Source organism: Euleptes europaea, chromosome 4 (assembly GCF_029931775.1).
Source record: "Euleptes europaea isolate rEulEur1 chromosome 4, rEulEur1.hap1, whole genome shotgun sequence".
Lineage (NCBI taxonomy): Eukaryota > Metazoa > Chordata > Lepidosauria > Squamata > Sphaerodactylidae > Euleptes > Euleptes europaea.
Genome location: NC_079315.1, coordinates 87227874 through 87251525, shown reverse-complemented (window position 1 = coordinate 87251525; position 23652 = coordinate 87227874). Strand labels below are relative to the sequence as shown.

At 39.9% G+C, this 23652-nt stretch overlaps 1 protein-coding gene across 1 annotated transcript; it reads left to right on the top strand.

The window, feature by feature from the left end:
* Positions 1 to 5773: 5773 nt before the first annotated feature.
* CCDC125 (coiled-coil domain containing 125) lies at positions 5774 to 20248 on the top strand. Its single transcript, XM_056849016.1, has 12 exons — positions 5774 to 5833; positions 6161 to 6509; positions 8392 to 8450; positions 9137 to 9223; positions 10574 to 10651; positions 11377 to 11462; positions 11566 to 11648; positions 14700 to 14815; positions 16117 to 16224; positions 17328 to 17502; positions 19616 to 19749; positions 19889 to 20248. Exons 1-12 carry the CDS (start codon positions 5774 to 5776, stop codon positions 20246 to 20248), a joined length of 1695 nt encoding a protein of 564 aa, XP_056704994.1.
* The last annotated feature ends 3404 nt before the right edge of the window (positions 20249 to 23652 follow it).

Sequence of the window (23652 nt, the reverse complement as noted above, 5' to 3'; positions counted from 1 at the left end):
ATTGCACTGTTAGTTATTGTTTAATACGTTTTTGAAGTTTTTAAAAAATACTGGTTCAGGTTTCTAAATACCTTGTTTAAAGATGGTTTTGGGGAAAAAATGGATTAAATAAAACCCTACTGAGTTCTTTGAACTACAGGCTGCCAACATTTCTGTCCCTCTACACATTTTTTTTTAAAGATGGATTGGTTATCAGCTTGCTTAAAATAGTGGGACCACAGGACTTAAATGTTATGAAAGTTATCCAGATTGTTAATTTGCTAATGAACAGTAATCTTTACTGGATTTGTTTGTCTATCTCCTTCTAAGTCATAAGTGGACCCTAGCCAACTTTTTTTTTTGCCGTTAAGTCACATCTGACTTCTGGCGACCCCTGGTGGGGTTTTCAAGGCAAGAGACATTCAGAGGTGGTTTTCCATTGCCTGCCTCTACGTCACAACCCTGGTATTCCTTGGAGGTCTCCCATCCAAATACTTGCCAGAGTCAACCCTGTTTAGTATCAGATCTCATGAGATCAGGCTAGCCAATCAAGCAGCCAACTTTCTACTGTGGGGAAAAGAAGACGGAAGCATCTTTTTGTTGTTGTTGTTGTTAGTTAGTTATCAACATAGACCGCTGTGGTGCTGAAACAGTGGTACTTTACAGAATTTAGCAACAGGAAGATAACAAAGATGTTCCTCCAGTATAAATTAACTAATCGAAAACTGGTTACTGGTGTTGCTTGTACCAGCCTAGGCACTTTCTTAATGAGATTACCTGCTATTGCCAATTTATCCTAAGGGCTAGCAGAGGACCTTTGGACAGTACAACCTAAACTACTTATGGTTCGTATACTTGTACTGAACATGTTAGAATTGATCCTCATGAATCAGACTACTTGTATAGACATTACTTCTGCAAAGGAAATTGTATTTTTCCATAAACTAGCCATTCTATGTGGTATACTTATTTATCTGTTTTATGTTTCAAGAAACCTAGTTCGAGTGCAGCTTCCCATAGAATATATATGAGACAAAATAAAAGTATATCTTTGTAGTGGGTTTATAGAATTTCTTACACAGAAGCGATGTATGTATTTCATTTGTAGTCTTTCTTGTAAAAACTAAATGCAAATTTGTTGTGAAAAAATTCAGTTTACATTCTGAATATTTGGCAAAAACCTTGTAGTAGTCTAGTTTCTTCATGTGAATAATATTTACATTATTGTGTGTATGTTTTGGAGTGCATCTCATTGCTTTCATTTAGGAAAACTCAGTTTGTATTAACCGTTTAAAGTTGCTTAAGAAATAATTTTAATTTAATTCAAAATAGTATATAGCTTGCTAAGCGCCTATGAGAGCAGTTCCTTGCTAGACTCGATTCAAGATTACTTACTTTCTAGTAGACCTGCTTAGAATTACACTGTAAGTCTCATTCAGTGGGGCTTACTCCTAAGTGTTTTTAGAATTGCATCCTAAATGTAGGATTATATATTGCCTTGCACTTTTCACCACCCTGCACATATTCACTGTCAAAGTAGATGAAAAAGTATGCTTTTGCAGGTATGCTTATGTGTGAAAATGACTTGTAATTGCTGTAGTGAAGATTCTTTACTATTCTTTAGACAAGCAGTTACTTCAAGTTTCTAATGGAGTGCCTTTGCTACATTATTCTTTAGCCCAGCAGGACTGTCTTAGAGCAAGGAAGGGAGTGTTTATTAGTCTTTATAAACCCTAATGCTACTGTCTGTGTGAACATTCTAGAAGCAATGCCTACTCACCTTTTTTGAGTGCCTTTGTTTATCATGCAGTATGTCCTGCTTACAATGTAGGAAGAAAATTGAATGTTAACTCACTCAAAAAAAATGGTCTTCTAAGGTTTGCTTTACCTATCCAAGAGAATTAAGTGTTAAAATAGTAAGGTGGTAGAATGGACTTGATTACTTCAGACTGCTTATGAAGGGGTGATATTTTAGAGTGTTAAATCTGCAAATAGAAAACAAGCATACTGCATATAGAGAAAGAGTAGATGCCTTTTTCCCTGCTAATTTTATGCTTGCATGGAGGGAGTTTTTAATGCAAATGATCATACCAACTCTGTGTTCGGAAAATCATGGAGATTTGGCAGAGGAGTAAGGTTGCCAGCTCTGTTATAGAATTCCTGGAGGTTTAGGGGTGGAGCTTTGGAAACCAGGGTTAGGGATGGGAGGAGCCTCAATAGGGTTTAATGCCATCGAGTCCCCTCTTTAACACAGCCATTTTCTCCAGGGGAAATGATCTGTCATCTGGAGATCAGTTGTCATTTATGGAGATCTCGTGGCTCCACCTGGAGGTTGGCACCCATTCAGAATGAGAATCTACAGCCTGCGGGGGTGTAGTCCTAACACCTTACCATTCTCTTGCACAAGAAAACTTGTGGAGAGAAAGTCACTGAGCAAGAGGTTGGCCCTCACATAAAGCACTTCGTTTTTTTACAGCCCACAAAACTGCCTATACTGCAATGGCTTGGCTATAGTTTCTAGTAAACAATCAGTTCGGGAGACTGAAGGTCAAAAGCTCACATTGCGCTGGAGCTTAGTGGATAGCTTGGACTAGTTTCTCTAAATTACCTCATAGAGTTGTTATGAGAATAAACTGTAGGGAGAACTATGTGTATCACCATGAGTTCCTTGAAGGAAGAGGCCATTTATTCATGGAAGGTTTTGCCTTGGATTTGCCACTCTATAGATGCACATTTCCCCCCATCCGAATCCTCAAAACTCTGCGCGGGGGCTTGGGGACAGGCAGACGGGAGCAAAGGTGAAGCCCTGCCCTCGAGGGAGGGACCAGCTAGGCAAACCCGAGCTGGATCAGCACAAGAGGAAGCGGTGGCAGGAGCGTGAACCTGCTGGCGAGGAGGAGGAGGAGGAGGAGGAGAAACGTTTCTTGTTGATCTTTGGCGGACGTGGCTCTTGAGAAGAGACGGGTAGGTCGGGACTGCTGAGCCGGGGAAGGGGCCGGGCGGCAGGGACCGAGCTGGGAAATCCTGACCGTGCGTGTGAAGCGGGAAGAAGTCTGGGAGGTCTGTGGGTTGGGGAAGTGCTTGCTTGCCCGGGCCTCACGCCTGGGCGAGTCGGGAATCCCAGGACACTCTCCGGCCATTTATTCATGGGAGGTTTTGCCTTGGAGTTGCCACTCTTTAGATGCGCTTTTCCCGCATCCATAGTCTCAAAACTCAACAATAAGCCCCCGTGCAGAGTTTTGAGAATTCGGATGGGGGAAATGGGCATCTATAGAGTGGCAAATCCAAGGCAAAACCTTCCACGAGAGGCTTTTGGTTGGGGCTCGCACCTTGCTTTTGACCCGCTTGCGGTGCCTTTTAGGCCCCTTGTGCACGGGAGGGTTGTGCCTTGGATTTGCCGCTCTCTAGATGCACGTTTTCCCCATCCCGATTCTCCAAACTCAACAACAACCCCCCCCCCCCTGCAAAGTTTTGAGAATTCAGATGGGAAAAACGTGCATCTAGAAAGCGGCAAACCCAAGGCAAAACCTCCCGTGCATAAGTGGCCTTAAGAGTTGCACAGAGATACTCCGTAGCTATAGGATGGTGGTAGCCGTGTTGGGTTAAAGGTACTTACATTGCACCTGTTGAAAGGGCGGTCCCCACTAGAAGTAAGCGTGGCGTGCTTAAAAAGGTTAGTTCTTTGGTGTTTGTGAAACCAGCAAGGGGTTGCGGCAAGGGAATCCATAGTATTTTTACCTGGCAGTAAAGGTAGCTTGTAATAACCCCCGGTCCACCATCAAATGCTACAGGACAAGTTTCATTCATCTGTGTACTCATACTGCCTCACACACAGATAAAAGGGGTTTCATTTTGGTTGCTTAAAAAAAGACAATGTATTATCCGAATGAGCAATACACAGTTAGTAAAGTGTTGAGCTAATAACTGTGTAACTTTCTGTTTGCTGCTCCTTTCACTTTATGAGTTTGTATGCATACTTCAGTTTGAAGTTAGCTGTAAGCATGGAGAAATAACTTGTTATTAATGTAAATGTATACGTTCAGTAGTTTGTTATTCATTATCTTGATTCCCATACAGTGATGTTGGCATGAATGAGGAGAAAAGAATCGGTTTCCCAAACTTAACCTTTACTTCTAGAATAATAGAGAGTGAATTGCACTAATTTCCCATTGTTTGGGGGGATTGGATAGCTGGTGAAAGAAGCTACCAGATTGTATATCCTTCCCCCTACGACCGGAAGAAATTGAAAGGAATGGTCATCTATTTTTATCTTGCCCGATATATGGATCCTTTCCAGAATTAAGCTGCCCTTGCTTTGAAAAATAGTACTATTTCCCCAGGAAAATTGTTGAAGAGCTAACTGTTCAGTGTTTGTGCAGTAAGCGGGAGCAGGTTTTTCAGCATCATCTAAGCATGTCTTTCATACAGGTGTAATGCAGAACTACCACTCCTGGCACTGTAAAATGTCTGACCATGCTTTGTCACGGGTGACCAAACGTAAATATTGCACAATTAATATTTGTACAAAAGTTACTCAACTTTACTTGCAGTTTAATAATAGATCTAAAGTTTCTGAATTAATTTCAGTGTCCTAAAACTAACTTATTAGGCACATAATATTCTTTACAGAACTCTCTGTGTGTGTGTGTGTACATGTATGTATGTATGTATATTATAGCTGCTTATACATAGTCTGTCATAGAATATTTTAAAATTATTAAGAACAAAAAAGTACCAACATTCATGTTGTTCTGTTTCCTATGGAAAAAAATCTATATTTTGCACGATAGACTGTCTTAGAAAAGGGAAGTACAGTTTCTATTCCTTCAACAGATAACAACCATAGTAGGAGTTAGTGTATTAAAGTATCTTTGATATATATGTGTGAAAAACACTTAAAAACGAGTGCAGTGGTAATCTTTGGGATTGTGTTATTTCTTAAATTACACTGAAACTAATAAAGTGAATGTTTGCAGTAGCATCTGCTGAAAATTTGGGAAGTTATATTTTTTTGAACAACGAATTCTAAATGGCTTGAGTTTTAGTACCAGTGTTTGTATAAACTGTTACCCCTTCTCGCAATGTAGGTGATACCATTCACAATGTTGCTGATGTGTAAACATTTTCGTATATAAAAACTTCATATCAAGGCCTCTTTTCTATGTTAATACGAATAATGGCTTCTTGTTAATGTTGTTTCCTAATCAAACATAAATATTCATTTTCTTTGAAAGGGCATTATTAATTACTTATGTTAAGAAAACTTGGAAAGCCATAATATGTGACTGACTTGCATCTGATCTATATTTGACAAAGATCTTGATGCAATTTCAGTAACAGGTGGACTTTATATATATATATATACACACACACACACACACACACATATACACACACACACACACACATATATATATATATTTACATTTACATTTATACTAACAGCCCATTCCTGAGGGGAAGGGCTGAGCCGGTGGCTGGAGACCGCACCGCTGTGCCACCTCCAAAGGAAGATTCAGCCCCCCCCCAAGCCAAAATGCTGCCCTCACCCTTGAACTCCGTGGAACCACTCCATAGGGTTCCACATGGATACGCCACCTAAAAAGGTGGCGTACATCGAGGTGAGGGCAAAGGGGGCGTTCCCGGCCTGAAAGGGCTTAGGAGGCCGCCTAAAGGTGGCTCATCCCCTGGACCGCCCCGGGAATGCCCCCTGGGAAGATGGTGCACAGACTCCGGCAGGAGGCTGAGCTGGTGTCCCAGGGCTGTGCTGCCACAGGAGTGCAGGGAGGGCAGTATGAGAGGCCCAACTCCGGTGTCCGTGCCAGGCTTGCCGGTGCGAGAGGCACAGGTGCTGGTACAAGGGGCACAGACACCGGTGCGGGCCCCTGTGCTCCTCCTAAGGACTTTCAGCTCCTCCTAAGGACTTTCAGTCAGGAATGGGCTGTAATAGTTGTTTCACATACCTAGATAATCTCGTGAACGAGAAGCCTGCATTATTTAAACAAAAGTTATTACCAGGTTTCTCATCCACAAAATTACCTAGGTGTATGAAATGAGGTATTTACTGCTGTCTCAGAAATGCTAAAGTCTATTTATCTTTATTTTAATTATTATGACTGTGTTGTTCAGCACAGCTTTTATTTCACGACATTATTTTTGGGAAATAGGCATATCCATCTAGAAGAATAAGAAGCTATTTGTATTGCCAATGAGTGAGGCAGTTGTATTACGGAACCATCCAGGAGAGGCTTCAGAAGGTGACGATGACGACATGGCATGCGGAGACTTGGGAAATGGGCTTGTTAGAAGACCAAATGATATTTATCAACGAGAAGTTTTAAATGCACACCCAGTTAGGCCCAGAAAAGGCTCAGCAAGAAAAAGTGTCAGTTTTTTTATGCCGCCACACAAAGGGGAAGAACATGATGCCACCGTTTTTCGTTGTTCGAGATGTAATTGTTTGAATGACATATCTGCCGAAAAGTTTGGAGCGAATGGATTTGCAGCCTGCAGCCGACAAAACAGCTCTGGTAAGACTTAATGTTGGGAAATTCCCGGAGACTTGGGGGCAGAGCCTGGGCAGACGGAGTTTGGGGAGGGGAGGGAGCCGAGCAGGGATGTGATGCCCCTAGAGCAGTGATGGCGAACCTTTTAGAGACCGAGTGCCCAAACTGCAACCGAAAACCCACTTATTTATTGCAAAGTGCCAACCCTAGCAGTTGTTAATTTTGCCTTTTTGCAGGGTGCGCCTGCAGAAGGCCTCGCTCGGGTGAGTGACACACAAATGCCCTGTGTGTCTGTTGGAACAGTTTTCTCCTGGGAAAAACACACTGTGCTTGTAAGGAGTATGCCCTGGGGATACGGTTGCTAACCCCAGGCCGGGAAATTCCTGGAGATCTGGGGGACAGTGGAGTTTGGGGAGGGATTTCAGCGGGTTATAATGCCATAGAGTCCACCCTCCAAAGCTGCCATTTTCTCCAGGGGAACTGATCTGTGTAGAGCGACGGTCGGTTGTAATCCCGGGAGATTCCCAGGCCCCAACTGGAGGTTGGAAATCGTGTGTGTGTTAAGTGCCGATGAATCAAAGTCCTCCAAAAAGTCCTGTCTTTGGCAACCGTACCAGGGGAGGAATCCCTGCGACGGCTCCCGCTCAAGGAGAACCCGAACACGCCGCCAGCCATCCTGGCCGGTCCCGGCGCCTGGGGGGAGACCGCAGCAAGGTCGCCCTGCACTGCTGAGGGGGAGAGAGAGGGAAGCTCGCAGGTGCCCCGGCGATGGTGAGAGGACCCGGGGAGCTCAACTTTCCCCACCCCTCCCCTCATGGCTGCCAAAAGAAGGAGAGGAGAGAGGCTGCCCAGTGCATGAGCCGGGGCTGCGGGCAGGGGTCGCCACCATGAGGCGGCTCGGGGGATCCCTCCCGCCGCCTCTCCTGCTGCTGCTGGGGCTGCTTTTCTGTGCTGGGGCGACAGCGCGTGTGCCCACAGAGAGGGCTCTGAGTGCCCCCTCTGGCACGCGTGCCATAGGTTCGCTACCACTGCCCTGGAGTCTGCCTTCCAAAGATGCTGTTCAAACGGAGTGCTCAAACCAATTTTGGATTAGAAGGCATCATGGAAACAGCTGTCTTTTACACGCAGTTACTTCCTTCACCCCTGGCTTTTCCAGTATACTTTTCTGATATAATTAATTCTGAGTACAGAAAGGTTTCAATGAGGCACACCTGTATATTCTAGCACTTGAATTTTGGAAGGCTTTTTCAATGGGATTCCATATAGTTAAAGTGTCTTGCTGTTATGACCATCTGTCTAAGATCTAAGAACCATTATATTTTGTTTCCCGAGAAGGTCTGATCAGGATGAATTAGTATTACTGCTGGCAGATTGAGATAAATTTATTTCCAAATAGTAAGGTTTGGAGGCATACTAATCTAAGCATGGCTGACCTGCACACCATTGCCTCTGGGGCATTAGCCATTGGTTTGCAAGGTGGATTATCATGGTTTTATTTTCAGATATTTTAAATGATAATTATGCATGTTAATTTTGTTTTATGAAAATGTGTAGTTCTATTTGCATGCTGTTCTCCCTTTGCATACTCAGCACAATGGAAAGTTTATTGGATTGTGAAGCCTTAAATCCATGACATCCTAGTTTGCCATGACACCTAGATGAAGGCATGTGGACAAAGTAGAATTTATTTATTCTCCCAAATTAGGATTCTAAATTGAGCAAATAAATTAAATGATTATTTCATAACTATGAAGGGAAAAATATGCCAGTGTTTTCATTTTGAGTTCTATTTTTTTAAAAATCACACTAAATACTACAATGCAAGGATATTATCCTGTCAGTTTTAAAGCAAAGACACCCAGGGAATTTTACTAACATCTTTTTCTTTTTGTTATGAATTTTACAGAGTCGAACTCTGAGGGGTCAAATGATGAATTAAGACAGCATCTTCAAGAAGCTGTAGAAGTAAGTGCCTTCAGAATCTTATTTCTCTCAGTAAGAAAAACATAGGTGTGTAATTTTAAAAATTGACATCCTGCCTTTGATTTTTGTTAATTGGAAACATGGAAGCCAAATAGATTTGATATTCATAGTTAAATAAATCAAACAAAATATTGGGTTTTGTAGTCTGGAAAATTCAGCAAAAGTAGGGTGGGCTGAGGTTTTATTTTCATCTTGCAAACATGGATCCCAGAACGGTTTACAACATTTGTGTTGTGCATAGGTTTTTTTTGGGGGGGGGGTATGTACTTTTTGGGTTGCCATAATTTTTCCTGACTATTTCAATCATGGGCTTAATGGACATGTATTAAATAAAAGCTGCTATATAGTTACACTGACAAGCTAGATGCTTGATTTTTTGAAGTCTGCTGCATTAATTTCAACTTTTAAGCACATAGTCTGGCAAGACCCTAAAATAGCTTGTGGCAGAGAATTCATCCTCTCACTGCTGCTGCTACAAATGCTCTGTGCCCAAACTCTGCTGTCAGCTCCCTGTTAGTTTAATGGGCCATATCCAGATGTCTCTAGTTAAACTTGGCCTCTCTTTTCCTTCTTTCTATAGAAGGTGAAAGAACATGTGGATTCTGTGTGTGTTTATGAGAATTTTTTTAATGTCTTTGTTTACCCATCTTAAATTTCTTCCTTCCTAGGAAGTAGATATTTTAAGAGTTGAATTGGAAGCTTCTCAAAGACAACTGGAAGGCAAAGAGCAAGCATTACAAATTTTACAGAGCATGGTAATTTAAATCCATTTATTTTCAACTATAGTGTTGTTAGAATTTACATTAAGTTCATAATGTAAAATTTTAAAATGCTACATAAAGTATCAGATAACTTTCAGATAGGAGTCAGTCATCTGTTATAGGTTTCTGACAGTTTGAGAAATGCTAGACATTGTTATTATTCAATGCTGATTTGTTCAAAAATCAGGGCAATGTACAAAACTGGCTAAAACATATTAAAATAACTTTCTTAAATCAGTCTTGCTTCCTTGCAGCAAACATGTTTTGAAAAACGTATATTCCATTTCCTTCTACTTACATGGTAAAACCTTTCTGTTTCAAGCAATCATGTGAGGCTAAAGGATGATAAGGCCTTCTTGGCTGTGTGTTAACTGAAATAGTTTATCATACTGAGTAAACATCATGTGTTTGTATTTATTTTATTTCCACCCAGTTGTTGAGTAAAAACACAATGTTAGAAGTAGGAATGGCTGAAGAGGCTAGTACATTTGGTGGGAATTGTACTTTGTACATGAAGGCATCATTAATCTGAAAGCCCAAAAGAGACTTTTAAAAAGCAATATCTGTGGAGCTATGTTAAACATCAATATCATAAGTACATAAGTACTTAATTGATCAATTCCTTGCAATCCCCTGTAAAATTAAACATCAAATATTCTAAAAACGTTTATGTATCATGCTCTCAACCTATGGTTCCAGGCAATATTTAAGATAATTTGGGTGCACAAATGTTCTCTTGAGGCTGTTTCACAACTTGCCTCTTTAAATATCGATAACACTGTCCCCTCTTTCAATAGTTGTGTTTCTTAGAGGTAGATGGTGCCAGTAATCCAGCTTTTTCTTGGATACACTCATAATTCTGATAAACCATCATATGCTTGCCAGTCTCATTGGTTCTCAAATAATCAGGCAATTCAGCTTGCTGTAGAGGGATGGGGTGGACTGTGCTGTATGGTTTAGTATCAGCCTGTTGCTATCCCTTGGAACTAGTTTTTCTCTTAATTAAAAGTGAGAATTGTTGTTTGTGTGTATGAATCTTGTGATGAAGACAGCATTTCTTGGACAAAAACCACCAATATTTAACAAATATTCTCTCACAAATTGCCACTATTCTGTTATCTTCTTTTCTTCCATTAGGCAGTTTATAAATTTTTCCTTTTAAATATGTTCCTGTCTTGATGACATTTCTGGCTATGATATTTAGATTCCTTGTAGAATATGTCTACTTATAATGGGTCTAATGTAGTACTGCAACCTCCTGTTGCTTTATTGATACATAGGTTGATATAATTTTAAAACTACGTGACATGGCTTATTTCTGCTTTTTGTTAATATATTTTTCAGGCAGTGTTGGATAAAGCCACTAGTCATACTAAAGCAATATTTAAGAAAAACGAGCAACAAAAGAGAGCTCTAGAAAAGGTAAGACTATCCATGACTTTCCATTCAAGCATGACACACAAGGTTGTGCGTCTGGACCACAGTCCAGTGCAAAGTTAAACACAAGTCCATTGGTTTGTGTTCCTTATTCTGTACTGCATGGAAATCCAAAGCTTTTATTTGTGTTAACAGATATAATGGCTTGCTGTACCATCTCTTACAGTAAGGTGAGGATGACCCTCAGAACAATTTTCTTTACATGTCTTTCTTAAGCAACATATATTTGCATAGATGATAACTGTAAATCACTCACAAAGTTCATAAATTTAATTAATGTTTCAGTTTGTTACCTAATTATGCCCATTATGTTTCAGTTTGTTACCTGATTATGTCCATTAATTGCACATGGAATTTTGTGTAATAGTTTTGTTCAGTTCTAGTTATGGCCGAAAAAAATAAAATTGAATTGTTTGAGTGTGGGATGCTTCACTACTATTAATATAATATTAATATTATATTAACATATGAAATATTATTCTGTTTTCAGAATAGCTCAGTGGGATATCCTTGGGATCGTAGGCCTGATATTTAAACCCTGGATTTGAATCCCAGTTTATAGGCAAAAGAACAAACAACAGTTTGTCATTTTTGTCCAGTTGGGACATTGAGAGGAACAGGGAACATTTGAGGCTGAGGATTTCAGAGATTCCTTTTTATTATGAATGAACCATGATTCATTATGTTTGAATGATTTTATTGTTTTGTAGGAAATCAATGTTCTACAGTGGGAAATCAGAATTAATCAGGAGAGATGTAAAAATATAGAGGAGACCTGGGCAGAAAAATATGATAGGTATGTATATGTTTACTGAAGCAGTCTCTCTTTTTCATAAACTGTCTATGCAAGATTCATGTTTACAGCATGCTTTTTTCCTGTTCATTATTAATGTTGACAGAATATATTGTGAAAATGCTGCACTTAAGGAAGCACTTAAATTGAGAACGGAGGAAATTAAAACCTTGAAATCTGAAAATGAACGTAAGTAAGCTCTGTTTTCATTTTTAAAAAGAATTGTATACTTTATCCTGCAGAAGTCCAAAGACCAGTTTGCTTTGCCACAGCTGTGTCATGTGCCTGGCATATGAAGTAGAGCTCTCTGGTTCTGCCTTCTGCTTAGGCAAAACCATCAGTACTACAGAGCTAGACACCTGGATCAGTACTACAGAGCTAGACACCAAGGTCCATCAAGTCCAGCTGTCCGTTCACACAGTGGCCAACCATGTTCCTCAAGCCCACAAACAAGACAACTGCAGCAGCATTATCCTGCCTATGTTCCAAAGCACCTAATATAATAGGCATGCTCCTCTGATACTGTAGAGAATCCATTTTACTAGTAGCCATGAATAGCCCTCTCCTCCATGAACATGTCCACTCTCCTCTTAAAGCCTTCCAAGTTGGCAGCCATCACCACATCCTGGGTCAGGGAGTTCCACAATTTAACAATGCATTGTGTGAAGAAATACTTCCTTTTATCTGTTCTGAATCTGTCACCTTCCAGCTTCAGCAGATGACCCCGCATTCTAGTATTATGAGAGAGAAAGCTTCTCCCTTTCCACCCTCTTCATACCATGCATAATTTTATAGATCTCTATCATGTCTGTACCTATTACACCTGGGGGGATGTAGATTGGTATAGTCTTGCCTGGTCTTGTCAGATCACAGAAGCTAGGCAGGCTCAGGACTTGGATGGAGGACCACCATGGAAGTCTCTTTAGAGGAAGGCAATGGCAAACCACCTCTGCTTCTCACTTGCCTTGAAAGACCCTTGCTGGTGTCGCCATGTGTTGGCTGTGGCTTGACGGCACATACATTTCACCCTGTTACTTCGCTGTCAGAGTTTAAATCCCTTTTTGATGCAACACTGTGGGTTAGGTGAATGGAGTGGTTTTTAATTGTTTTCACTCATTAATAAATGGGTTTTTCTTACTTACTGCATTTATATGTCACTTTTCTGCCAATGCTCTCAAATGTTTAAACAGCAGAATTTCCTCGGCACGCAGGTCTTTAAGAGGACCTTCCACAACTGAAATCACTCAAGCCATTGGTGATCTGTTCAGAAGCTGATAGCACACATCTCCTGGCTTGGTCCTCTCCTCTCTTATGCATTTGTCCACAAAATAGTCTTTAGATATCCATGGCATGCTTACACAACATATGTACCAATACTTAGGTAAAGCAGTTAATACTATTTTGCATTTATTGATTTGTTTTATTCACTTTATTTATAGCCATGGGACACAATCCAGAATACCCTTGTCTTAAAATGTAATCTGATATTCATTGTCAAGCTTGGGCAATGTTTGTGTGTGTGTGTGTGGGGGGGAGATCTTGGAGAGTCCAAAAAAATATCTGAGGTGGGTGAGGAGACGGGTTTATATCTGTAATATGCTGGGTCTCAGAGGATCAGATGACAAGATACTTTGTTTAGCTATCAAGGCTAGCAAAAACGATCAAGGCTAGCAAAAACGCGGGAGCCTTGTTCACTGTGAAAGCCTGCAAGGTCTACAGTTGCTGTGGTCTGAAATTCTTCTTCTCATGTTATAAGCTTAATCCTTGTACTCTTTGAGAAGTATTTCTATGTTACATGGACATAGACAGCATATCACTTCTTACTCATGGCGGAAAAAACCATGAAACTTTCACCATGTTATTTGAACTAAACACTGATTAGTGAAAAAGGGCAAGAGTCCAGTAGCACTTTAAAGACTAACAAAAATATTTTCTGGTAGGGTATGAGCTTTCGTGAGCCACAGCTCACTTCTTCAGATACAGCTAGAATGTGAATCCATCGGTCACATTCTAGCTGTATCTGAAGAAGTGAGCTGTGGCTCACGAAAGCTCATACCCTACCAGAAAATATTTTTGTTAGTCTTTAAGGTGCTACTGGACTCTTGCCCTTTTTGACTACTGCAAACAGACTAACATGGCTACCCACTGTGAACTGATTAGTGACTTTCCTTATTCTAGCAAAGCATAATAGAAACATTGGTGAGAAAGTGGAACTAAGGTTTATTTTGACCCAAATCTTACTACTAGAATCTGCTTCAAATGGGAAAGCTCAGCAAATGGCATAAAAGGAAAAGAGTGCCTTGGAAGAGAACCTGGTTGGAGAAAGGGCTGAAATGACCTTGGTTCTCTGGGTATTCTGCCTAATAGGAAAGGGCGCGGTGGGGGGGTAGTATGGCCTTATGCAATCCTGCTGAAATTGGCTGTGTTACTGGAGCTTAACCCTTGGGGGAAGGGAAGGTGAGTCTCTCAGGAGTATAAAGGCAGCTAATGGAACACCTACAGATTTTAATTTTAAGAGGAGAGCCAAAGATGCCCAGTGGAATGGAGCTTATATAACTGGCCGGTGGGTGCAGTCAACACACCTACATTTCAGAAGCCAACCTCACTACTCTGGCACTAGAGTATGCCTCAAGAAGTGTCTTGGTGGCAGAGGAATACAACTGGGAAGAATAAGTGGTGTGGTTGTAGGCCTAAAGCGTTGAACAAAAGTCATTATTGGGTGTTCTGGAAATCCAACAGGAAGCAAGGATCATACCTAAAAGAGGAAAAGCCCAACCAGCTCCACAAATATGAAAATAGGGGGGCTTTCAAGGTAGAGGATATGATGTCTAGGCAAACTTGATCTGTAGCATTCTCACTTCAGTATAAATAAGGGCCAATCCAGATGATACTGCATGTTCAGCCATCCAGTGGGGCTAATAACATTTACTGGCCTGTTTTGGGACAGGAAAACAGTGCCAGGGGGCTGAAGCCCCTCCTCCCCTCGCTCCGTGCTGTATTTCCAATCTGAAGTGGGCACTTAGGGAGTTAGTTCCCAATGGCTGCTTGTCTGACTGAGGATCAGAGACAGGTGACTTGTGACAAAAATGTCTTGTCATCTAGTTTGGCCCTCGGGACTTTTGTTTCAGGTGTACTGTACAAATCAACCCCTTTTTAATTCAAAACCAATGTGAACTGAGGCTTGCAAACTGGAAACGCTAATCAGAAGCAACACAGACTTTCCAATATTGAATTTTACAGTTTTGGATCAACAGCGCTTGGAATTGCTTGCAATGCTTGATGTAAAACAACAGAAGATTGCTCAGGAAAACATGTCTCTTAGTAAGAGTGGCTTCACAGAGATTACAGGACTTGAAGTAAGTGTTTAAAAGTTGTCTTGTTTGTTTCTTTTGCTGATCTGTTTCTCATTAAATATGGAAGAACAGTCCTTTTGGTCTATACAAGAAAGAACAGAGAAACTGCTGGCCTTTCAGGGACTCTCTGATTTCTTTTGCTATTAATTTTGATACAACAGGTTACATGTAGTGGATTATGAAGCTTCTGGGTATATATATTTGAGAGTTACACTTTTTAATAAGTGGTTTCTAAGAATCTTTGACATCCTCAAGATTAGCTAAGGTACAGTGTTACACAGGGCGCTCCAAGGCTGATGTCACTGCCAAGGAGCTGAGTATTTCCACACTTTATTCAGGCATATATTTTATCATAGATAATAGAATACGCAGCTTGTAAATATCACATCTTTAAAAGCTAAGTACAGACTTCTATACATCTGGGCTGCTAGGATGAGGAAGAGGAGGAGGAGGAAGAGGAGTTGGTTTTTATATGCCAACTTTCTCTACCGCTTAAGGAAGAATCAAACCAGTTTACAATCACCTTCCCTTCCCCACAACAGACACCCTGTGAGGTAGGTGGGGCTGAGAAAGTGTTACTAGCCCAAGGACACCCAGCTGGCTTCATGTGTAGGAGTGGGGAAACAAATCCAGTTCACTAGATTAACCTCCGCCGCTCATGTGGAGGAGTGGGGAATCAAACCCAGTTCTCCAGATCAGAGTCCACCACTCCAACCCACCGCTCTTAACCACTACACCACACTGGCTCTAGGGAGATAAGTCCACTGCTACCCATCACTTGCTTTCTGCCAGAGTTGTAGGGAGAAAGGCAGACAGCAACTGCAGCTCTTTTCTCCCCTCTCCCCAAGTGATTTTTGCTGCTGATATTGTTTCCCATCCTCTGGTATTTGAGCTAATCATTACTTATGCTAACTGCAATGTCCCTTAAAAAATGTAAAAGCCCTTCACCTTCTCCATCCTGAGATGCCTTCTTCTGAGTTGCAAAATTGAAAAATTAGTAGCATCTTCCAATAAAACAGATATTGGTCCCCTTTTTGCTGGTGGATAGAGATCCAAGTATAAGAAATAGAAAAAAAATTAAAACTCCCTATTAACTGCTCAAGACCTGTGGGTCATGGGAGCTTGGGAGGAAAAAGGAAAGAATTGATATTGCCTTATTAACAGAAGCAACTAATAATTTCAAGGAAACTTTAATGTGAACCATTATATGACGTGTCAAATTGCTGTTTTTCATTTAGTCAAGAGTTCCATTTATTATTTTTCAAAGACCTCGATTTACTCATGGAATACATTTGAATTTGCAGCTGGCAGTACTTGGAGCCTGTACTTGCAATGATCCAGAGAGGGAACCATGCTCCTGTGCCAATAGGTCAGCAGCAACTCGAAAACAACTTCTTCAGCTCAAACAAGAGGTATTTTGACTTGGGTTGAAAGGAGTGTTCATATGTGCTTTTATTTTGGGAAATATCAACCATGTGAAGAATCAGTTTAAATGTCACTTAAAAATACAGTGGTTAGTCAACTGACTCCTTTTTATGCTGATTGACAACTTATAAATAATGTAGAAAGGTCCTTTGTAAACTTTGAAATTTTAGGCAAGACTATATTATGAAAACTTAATATAATTAAAACTTGTTCATCTAGCATACCTTTCAATCTAATTGTGAAACATATCCATATGACTATTCTGTTGTATTCAGCAAAATAGAGAACAGACTAGAGATATAAGGTCTGCAAATCTGTATGGGCATGGTAGGTAAAGGTCCCCTGTGCAAGCACCGGGTCATTCCTGACCCATGGGGTGATGTCACATCCCGATGTTTCCAAGGCAGACTTTGTTTGCAGGATGGTTTGCCAGTGCCTTCCCCAGTCATCTTCCCTTTACCCCCAGCAAGCTGGGTACTCATTTCACCGACCTCAGAAGGATGGAAGGCTGAGTCAACCTTGAGTCGGCTACCTGAAACCGACTTCCGTCGGGATCGAACTCAGGTCGTGAGCAGAGCTTTTGACTGCAGTACTGCAGCTTAACACTCCACGCTATGGGGCTCCTATGGGCATGGTAGCCAGTGCTATTTTCTAGTAGCCAGTGAGCCTGTGTTTTCTTGCTTCCTGCTCCAAACAGGAAAAAGTGACTTGGATCCCTTCCCTTCTTGGTTGCACCACAAGAAGGTGTGGTTGATGTGTCAGTGGCTATAGTTCCTCTCTAACTGATCTCTAACTGACGCTGAAGCGGAGACACAATTCAGCACAACTGTGAAGGGGGTGTGCAGTCCGTGTTGTTGCAAGTGGCTTTTTAAATAGTTATTCCTGTGCTGGAATATATTGCTGACTTTCTTTGCTAGTCACCGTAGGGTTAATGTTATGGTTCTCACTAGAGACCTGTTTGTGGAGTCTTACTTGAGATGAGGCAGTGGACACTTGGCAGAATACTCACAAACAAATAATCCCTGGATTTCATCCTGTTTTTCTTTTACTAAAAAACAAACACATGTCTAAATGTTTTCTTGTTGAGCAGTTTGAGCTTCTGAAAAAGAGTAAAGAAGAAGCTTACATAATGGCAGATGCCTTCAGAATTGCATTTGAGCAGCAGCTGATGCGGAGGAAGGGCCAGGCTCTGAGACTCGCAGAAGTGAATCATGTCTGCAAAAAAGAAACAAAATTATTTAAATGGAAAAGCACGAAAGAGGATGGTAATTTTCTCCATGCAATATGATTTTCAGTGGAATTGGAAATAAATTAGATGTATATTGTGTCACAGGAAATTATTTGACATGACCTGCTTATTGAGCTGAACAATTTATGGTAGATTTTACTAATTAATTTATCCTTACTGTTGACTGTCTACTGGATACTGCACAGAACAACATAGTGCCAGCCCCTGCCCAGAGTACTGGTTGGTTCATTCATACATGTTCATCGTTAGATTTCTTCAACATCGAGTTTTGACCAATGATTGACTTAGGCCATTACAGATATAACAAGAAAAAGAACTCTAATGATTTCTTAGATCACAATGATACTCAGTGACATTTTCATACATTCACGTGGACAAATAATCACATGTAGCATAATTGTGATGCAGATCAATGTGATGCAGAACCAGTCCTGTGCCTACACAAGGTACAAGGCATGGAGATAAATTTGAGGCTATAATATAAGTGTTATATATATATAAATGGGCATAGAGCAATGAAATCAGTCACTAAGGTGAGTCTTGATTCAAGAAAGCCTGAACTAAGAAAATAAATCAACACTGAAAGAGTGTTAAATCCATTCAGGGAGCTTTGTAGTGGAGCAAGTAGAGCAAAGAGGATGAAGAACTGTTCCTTTTGGATTTGTTGACATTGTTCCGCAATTGTGTTGGCTGTTTTAATATAAACTGACCACTTTGTAATCATGATGAGGCTGTTTCGCTTGAATGAAGCCCATGAATCTTTTCAACCTAATTTATTATCTGGAAAAAACTGTGTTCAGGGAAATAGTTATAGAAAGTTACGTATAGATCTCTCCACAATGAAAAAGCATATTTAAAGATGTGCTGTATTGTAGTTTTTGACACCTGATCAGATTAAGAGCACAGTAAAGGTAAATTACTGACCCATAGGGTCATGTAACATCACAACCTTTACTAGGCAGACTGTTTATGGGTTGGTTAGACATTGCCTTCCCCAGTCATCTACACTTTAACCCCAGAAAGCTGGGTACTCAGTCCCACAAAAATAAAGGCACAATGTATAGGTGGTATTTTTTGATAAAGTGGGGTCCCCAATATGATGCCCATGGGTGCCATGGTACCTGCCGATATCTTTCCTGGCGCCTGCCAAGTGTTTTTAGAAAACGAGTGGGGTTAGATGGGGCTTTTGCTCAGCAGGGCCATCGATGTGATTGGCTTTGCACAGCTTTTAAAAGTTGCTTCAGCAACAGCGCCACCACAGCACAAGGATTGTCACTGTGTTACTGCGTGTATGCCAGAAAATACTTTTAATATATGTTCATTTTAGAAAACATCCTATTAAACAGAGCTTCTGCCCGAAATGTTGAAGAGTTTCTTAGTTATGCATAACTTCACTCTCTGACATGTTGTGACTGCATCCGCCACCATGTCTGAATTCCAAATTCGCCTACAGGCTTGAAAAGGTTGGGGACCCCTTTGATAGAGGAAAAGTTGTAAGGCTCATTCAGCTCATTAAGGAGAATTGATCAACCCCTAGATGTTTTGTTAAAATGGTAAATAATATATATTGGGTATAGATTGTATCATTTTTCTTTCCTTGTTGCCTATCCCTACTCTCCTTATTGTGGCCTTGAAACTCACTAGTTTCAAGGATAGAATGGACTATAATAGAATACGGCAGCTATTTTTAAATGATGATGCACATTCTCTCTTGTAGAAGCCTGAACATCTTATCTTCATCACTGTTACTTACAAATTTACTTATTCTTCATCTCTAGCGTCCCCAGTTTTTTGATTAACTGCTTCTTAATTGCAAAATCTTTTGCACTATCCCTTTAAATGTTTCCCCCCCCAGATGAATTAGAGCTTTGGAAGTTAACAGTGTCAGGAATTACCCAAATCAAAATTATGTTTTAATGTTTTGTATTGCACACTATTAGTTGCCTTTGCCATAAGATACAAAAACAGATAAGTATTTTAAATCAGTCTTAGCTTTGCAGTAGGAATGTTTATTCTATGCTTAGCTTTATTTGATTTTCTTTTTTAATTGTGGTATTACATTTCTGGTTATCTAATTACAAAGTCACAAATGCCAAGGCTTAAATAGACATATTATATTCCATCCTTAGATATTTTCCTGTTTCAAGGAAACAAGAAAACCTTAGGACAAAAACTGAGAAGCATGATTCCTTCTGGCATTGATAGTAAGAAAATGGAAGAGCTCGATAATCCTCAGGAAATCATTAGGCTGCTAATAGATTTGGTTGGTATCCCCTTTATAAATCTTGATACTAATGTTGGTTTATCTCTCTTCTGATATTTATACATACACTGTCTATATGGAACAATTCATCTATAGTATAATTTATTTCCTCCTAATTTTATTTTATTTAACTATACAGTTGGATGATAAAGAGGAGGCTTTGGCTCATCAAAGGAAAGTTAGTTATATGCTTGCTCGTGCTTTGGAAGAGAAAGAAGATAGTTTACAGCAGAATGAAGGAAATAAACTTTCTGAAGGGCAGCTTGCTCTTAAGATCAGTCAAAGTAAAAACGATTCAAATCCTCAAGCATCAGTTACTCCTGTATGTTCGTATTGCCAAAATTGTACTGCTCAGGACTGCTCCTGTTCCATTTCCAACACCTGTACAGTTCAGCATTCTGATGGAAAATCTGAAAGTTCATGTTACTCTACATCTGTGAATATGCATTGTGAAAAAACTGATGTGAACAAAACAGAAGAAATATCTGGTGCAAGCTGAAGATATGGACTGCTCTGTGGGAGGTAATAGGTAAACTTGAAGGGGGGAATGGTATCAGTAGCACACTACTTTAGCATTATTAATATTTAAGGCTCTGATTGTGCTTCATATGTGCTTGGGCTTTCCCACTGACTTCAGGGATGCATCTGTGTGCACAGTGGCTGTTTATGCATAAACAGCTCTCTGTTACATGATAAGTCAGCAGAGAAGCCTTTTTTACATGTGGGAGATTGGCATACATTAGATTACTGACAGTGTAATCCTAAAGAAAGTTACTCCAGTCTAAGCTCATTAATTTCAATGGGTTTAGATTGGCGTAACTCTTTATAGGATTGCACTATGGGTCCGTGAGGAACTCCAGAATTGAACAGTACTTCTAGGTTCATAATTCAAAAAATATAAAGTTTATTTTAAGCATATTTCACCTTTTAGCTTTAGTTAACTAACTGCCAAAATTACCTCATTGCTGCTTAGTATACTTTTATTGTGGACACTTGTTAAATGCTTATACTTGTTTTCTTAACCCTTATGTCTTCTGCTTTCTTCTGCTTATAGATAGCTTGCTACAGAAATTTTTGGAACCATTATTTCATGATAAATTGAATGGGGTGTTTATGTTAAGGAGAATATTTAGGGCTTGTGCAGTAGATTTATCTTTGGTTGGGCCCTATTCAACAAGTAGGCTGTGGTGTCTTGCTTACTTATGAATTGTGCATGCAAAAAATATTGTTGCATATGTTGCTGGATTTGTGCATCCAGGAATTTAGAACATAGCCTCTCTACTTGGATTAAAAACGTATGCTCAGTACAAGAATAATCAGTGCTGTCAGCTCTAACTACCTACTTTGGGAGAGTAGGGTAGTATGATTTTTTACCTCCACACACACACTAATTGGCATTGTAAAAACTGAGAGCAGAATCTGACCCTGAAAATAGAGTACTAATAAAAGAATAACATAACGCAACTCTCCTTTATGGTAGCTACTAAATATTGTTCTGAACTATAAAAACAGTGTTGCTCTTTTTCTCAGTCGGTGATGCTTTGCCACTGGTTTTCATTTTATTGAGTGACACTTGGATATTATTTTAACTCCTTTTGCTAGTACCCTTATACTTCGGCACAGATAGAGATACTAGCCTTTTCTGTGTTGACCATAAGCTTATAGATTTGTTTTCCTGTTGTTTTAAGAACTAGGTTATAGTTTTTCTAACTGTTATGATGTGTTAATACCATGTCATAATAAATGTGCTCCCCGCTAACAGTCAGATTTGTTGGGCAGATGGTTGTTAAAAATGCATCATTCCCAACTTCAGAGGAGCTTTAAATACTACCCACAGTGTTCCCAGCTCATGTGCTATTTTAACATCATTATTTTTTCATTATATATTTAAATTATGAAGGTTGCACTCCCATCAAAAATACATAACCAGAAGCAAGAATCATTTGAATGTGGTGGGACCTGTAACTGTTTTTTGTGTGTCTATTAAATAAATTAACAGTTATTACAGAAATAAGTCGATTTTTCAGTTTCAAAAAAGAGACCCTGGCAGACTCTCCAGGCTTGATCTTAAGCTAATTTTTAAAATCCTGGTTAATGTTAATCTTGGTTAAAGGTGATGTTGTCATAACACTAAGCTACAGTTAAGGGAGGCAGCTGTACACCAAGTGGGAAGGATTTACATAGCGTATTCAAATTCTCTTAATGGTGATTAAGGAATAGCATACATTACATCTGAGCCAGTTCTATTGCGAAGGTTCATAGAGCTCTTCAATCTATTACAGTTGGTTCTCTAAAGTTATTGCTTTATATTTAAGTCTAATTATATTTAAGTCTCATTAATAATTCAGTTCAGGCATATTTTTCAAAACAGTTATTTCTGATGTTTTAGGTTATATATGCTGGGTTCCACAGTTGCGTCATGGATGTTCAGATCATTGGGCATGTCCCATAGGGTTTTTATAACTTTTTTTCTGTTTAAGCATCAGGTCCCCATGTGTGCTGAAATTCTCCTCTACATTAGGAAAATTTTGCCATGAGGGGGCTATTGTTCAAGAATTACAAGCCACCCTTGGGCATGCAGAAGCCATATGGTGACTACCTGCTAGAGTCTGACCATTGTATAATTTTGGGGGTGGGGTTAATTTTGGATCAGTACTTTATATTTTCTATATGAGTGCATATAATTGTGCTGCTTTAAAAATTTAGGACCCATGTGTAAGGACTACATGATTGTTCTGCTTGCAGGGCTGAAGATGAAACTACTGCAGAGAGGTATTTCAACTTTTTGTGTGCTAGCAGTAAGCCTATTTTTTGTTCAAAATTTCAGTTCTTGAGGGTGAGTATCATAATTATCAGTATGTCTGGCTTGAACCGGTAGATTGCTAAGAGAATCATGCAGGTTCCTGAATTAAGCTGTTTAAAAAAAACACCTTGATTTCATATAATTATTTGCATTTTATTATGCTTTCCCAAATGCTGTAACCCTTTTTGATACATGTTACTTATTTATGTGAAGTACAGTTATCAGAACATTGCTAAAAGTGTTTCTTAATGGTGAAATGCAAAAATTGTAGTCGTTTATTGTCCTACTTTTTTACTGTCTGGAAAAGATCAGCTTTTAAGTCCTGTGTGCCAATATGTATCCATGGATTATGACAATAATTACATTTGCAAAAATAAACCATTTTTAATTTGAGTGAAAATAGCCATCTGTAATACAGCATGCGCCCTGACCTGGATGGCCCAGGCTAGCCTAATCTTGTCAGATCTGAGAAGCTAAGCAGGGTCAGCCCTGGTTAGTATTTGGATGGGAGACCACCAAGGAATACCAGGGTTGCTGTGCAGAGGAAGGCACTGGCAAACCACCTCTGTTAGTCTCTTGCCCTGAAAACCCCAAAAGGGGTCGCCGTAAGTCGGCTGCAACTTGACGGCACTTTACACACATGCACAATACAGCATGCAATATTGACTCCGTCACTACCTCTACAAGATATTATACATTTGTAGGATTGGGATATTCTTGAAGTTTTTGCATAGTTATCTAACTCACAGGGTTATTGTGAGGAAAATGATCGGGGAACCATGTATGTTCCCAGGAGAAAAGATGGGATGAAAATACACTGAATAACCAAATTCATCTATTTTCTGTGTGCTTGAGCTGACCTGCCTGCCCAGGGATGTGACCTCATGTGAGTAGCATAATCTGTACTGGGCAATCTCAGAAAGTGTTCTATGGCAATTTGCACAATCCTTGTGAACCCTGCAATCACACGAATCTGTAATTACCCAGTTAACACATTATTTCATAATCCTTCTGAATGGCTAGCACTGCTTATGTGTACAGAAAAAATAATATGTAAATTGGTTCAAACCAATACTCCTTTACATGGTCAGTGCCATACT

What these genes read in the sequence shown, in the direction of transcription:
- CCDC125 (XM_056849016.1), top strand. Translation starts at nt 5,774, where the DNA reads ATGAGAGGCCCAACTCCGGTGTCCGTGCCAGGCTTGCCGGTGCGAGAG. An exon ending in TACAAATTTTACAGAGCATG is followed by an intron (nt 9,224 to 10,573) that starts GTAATTTAAATC and finishes TATATTTTTCAG; the next exon opens with GCAGTGTTGGATAAAGCCAC. An exon ending in CTTGAAATCTGAAAATGAAC is followed by an intron (nt 11,649 to 14,699) that starts GTAAGTAAGCTC and finishes TGAATTTTACAG; the next exon opens with TTTTGGATCAACAGCGCTTG.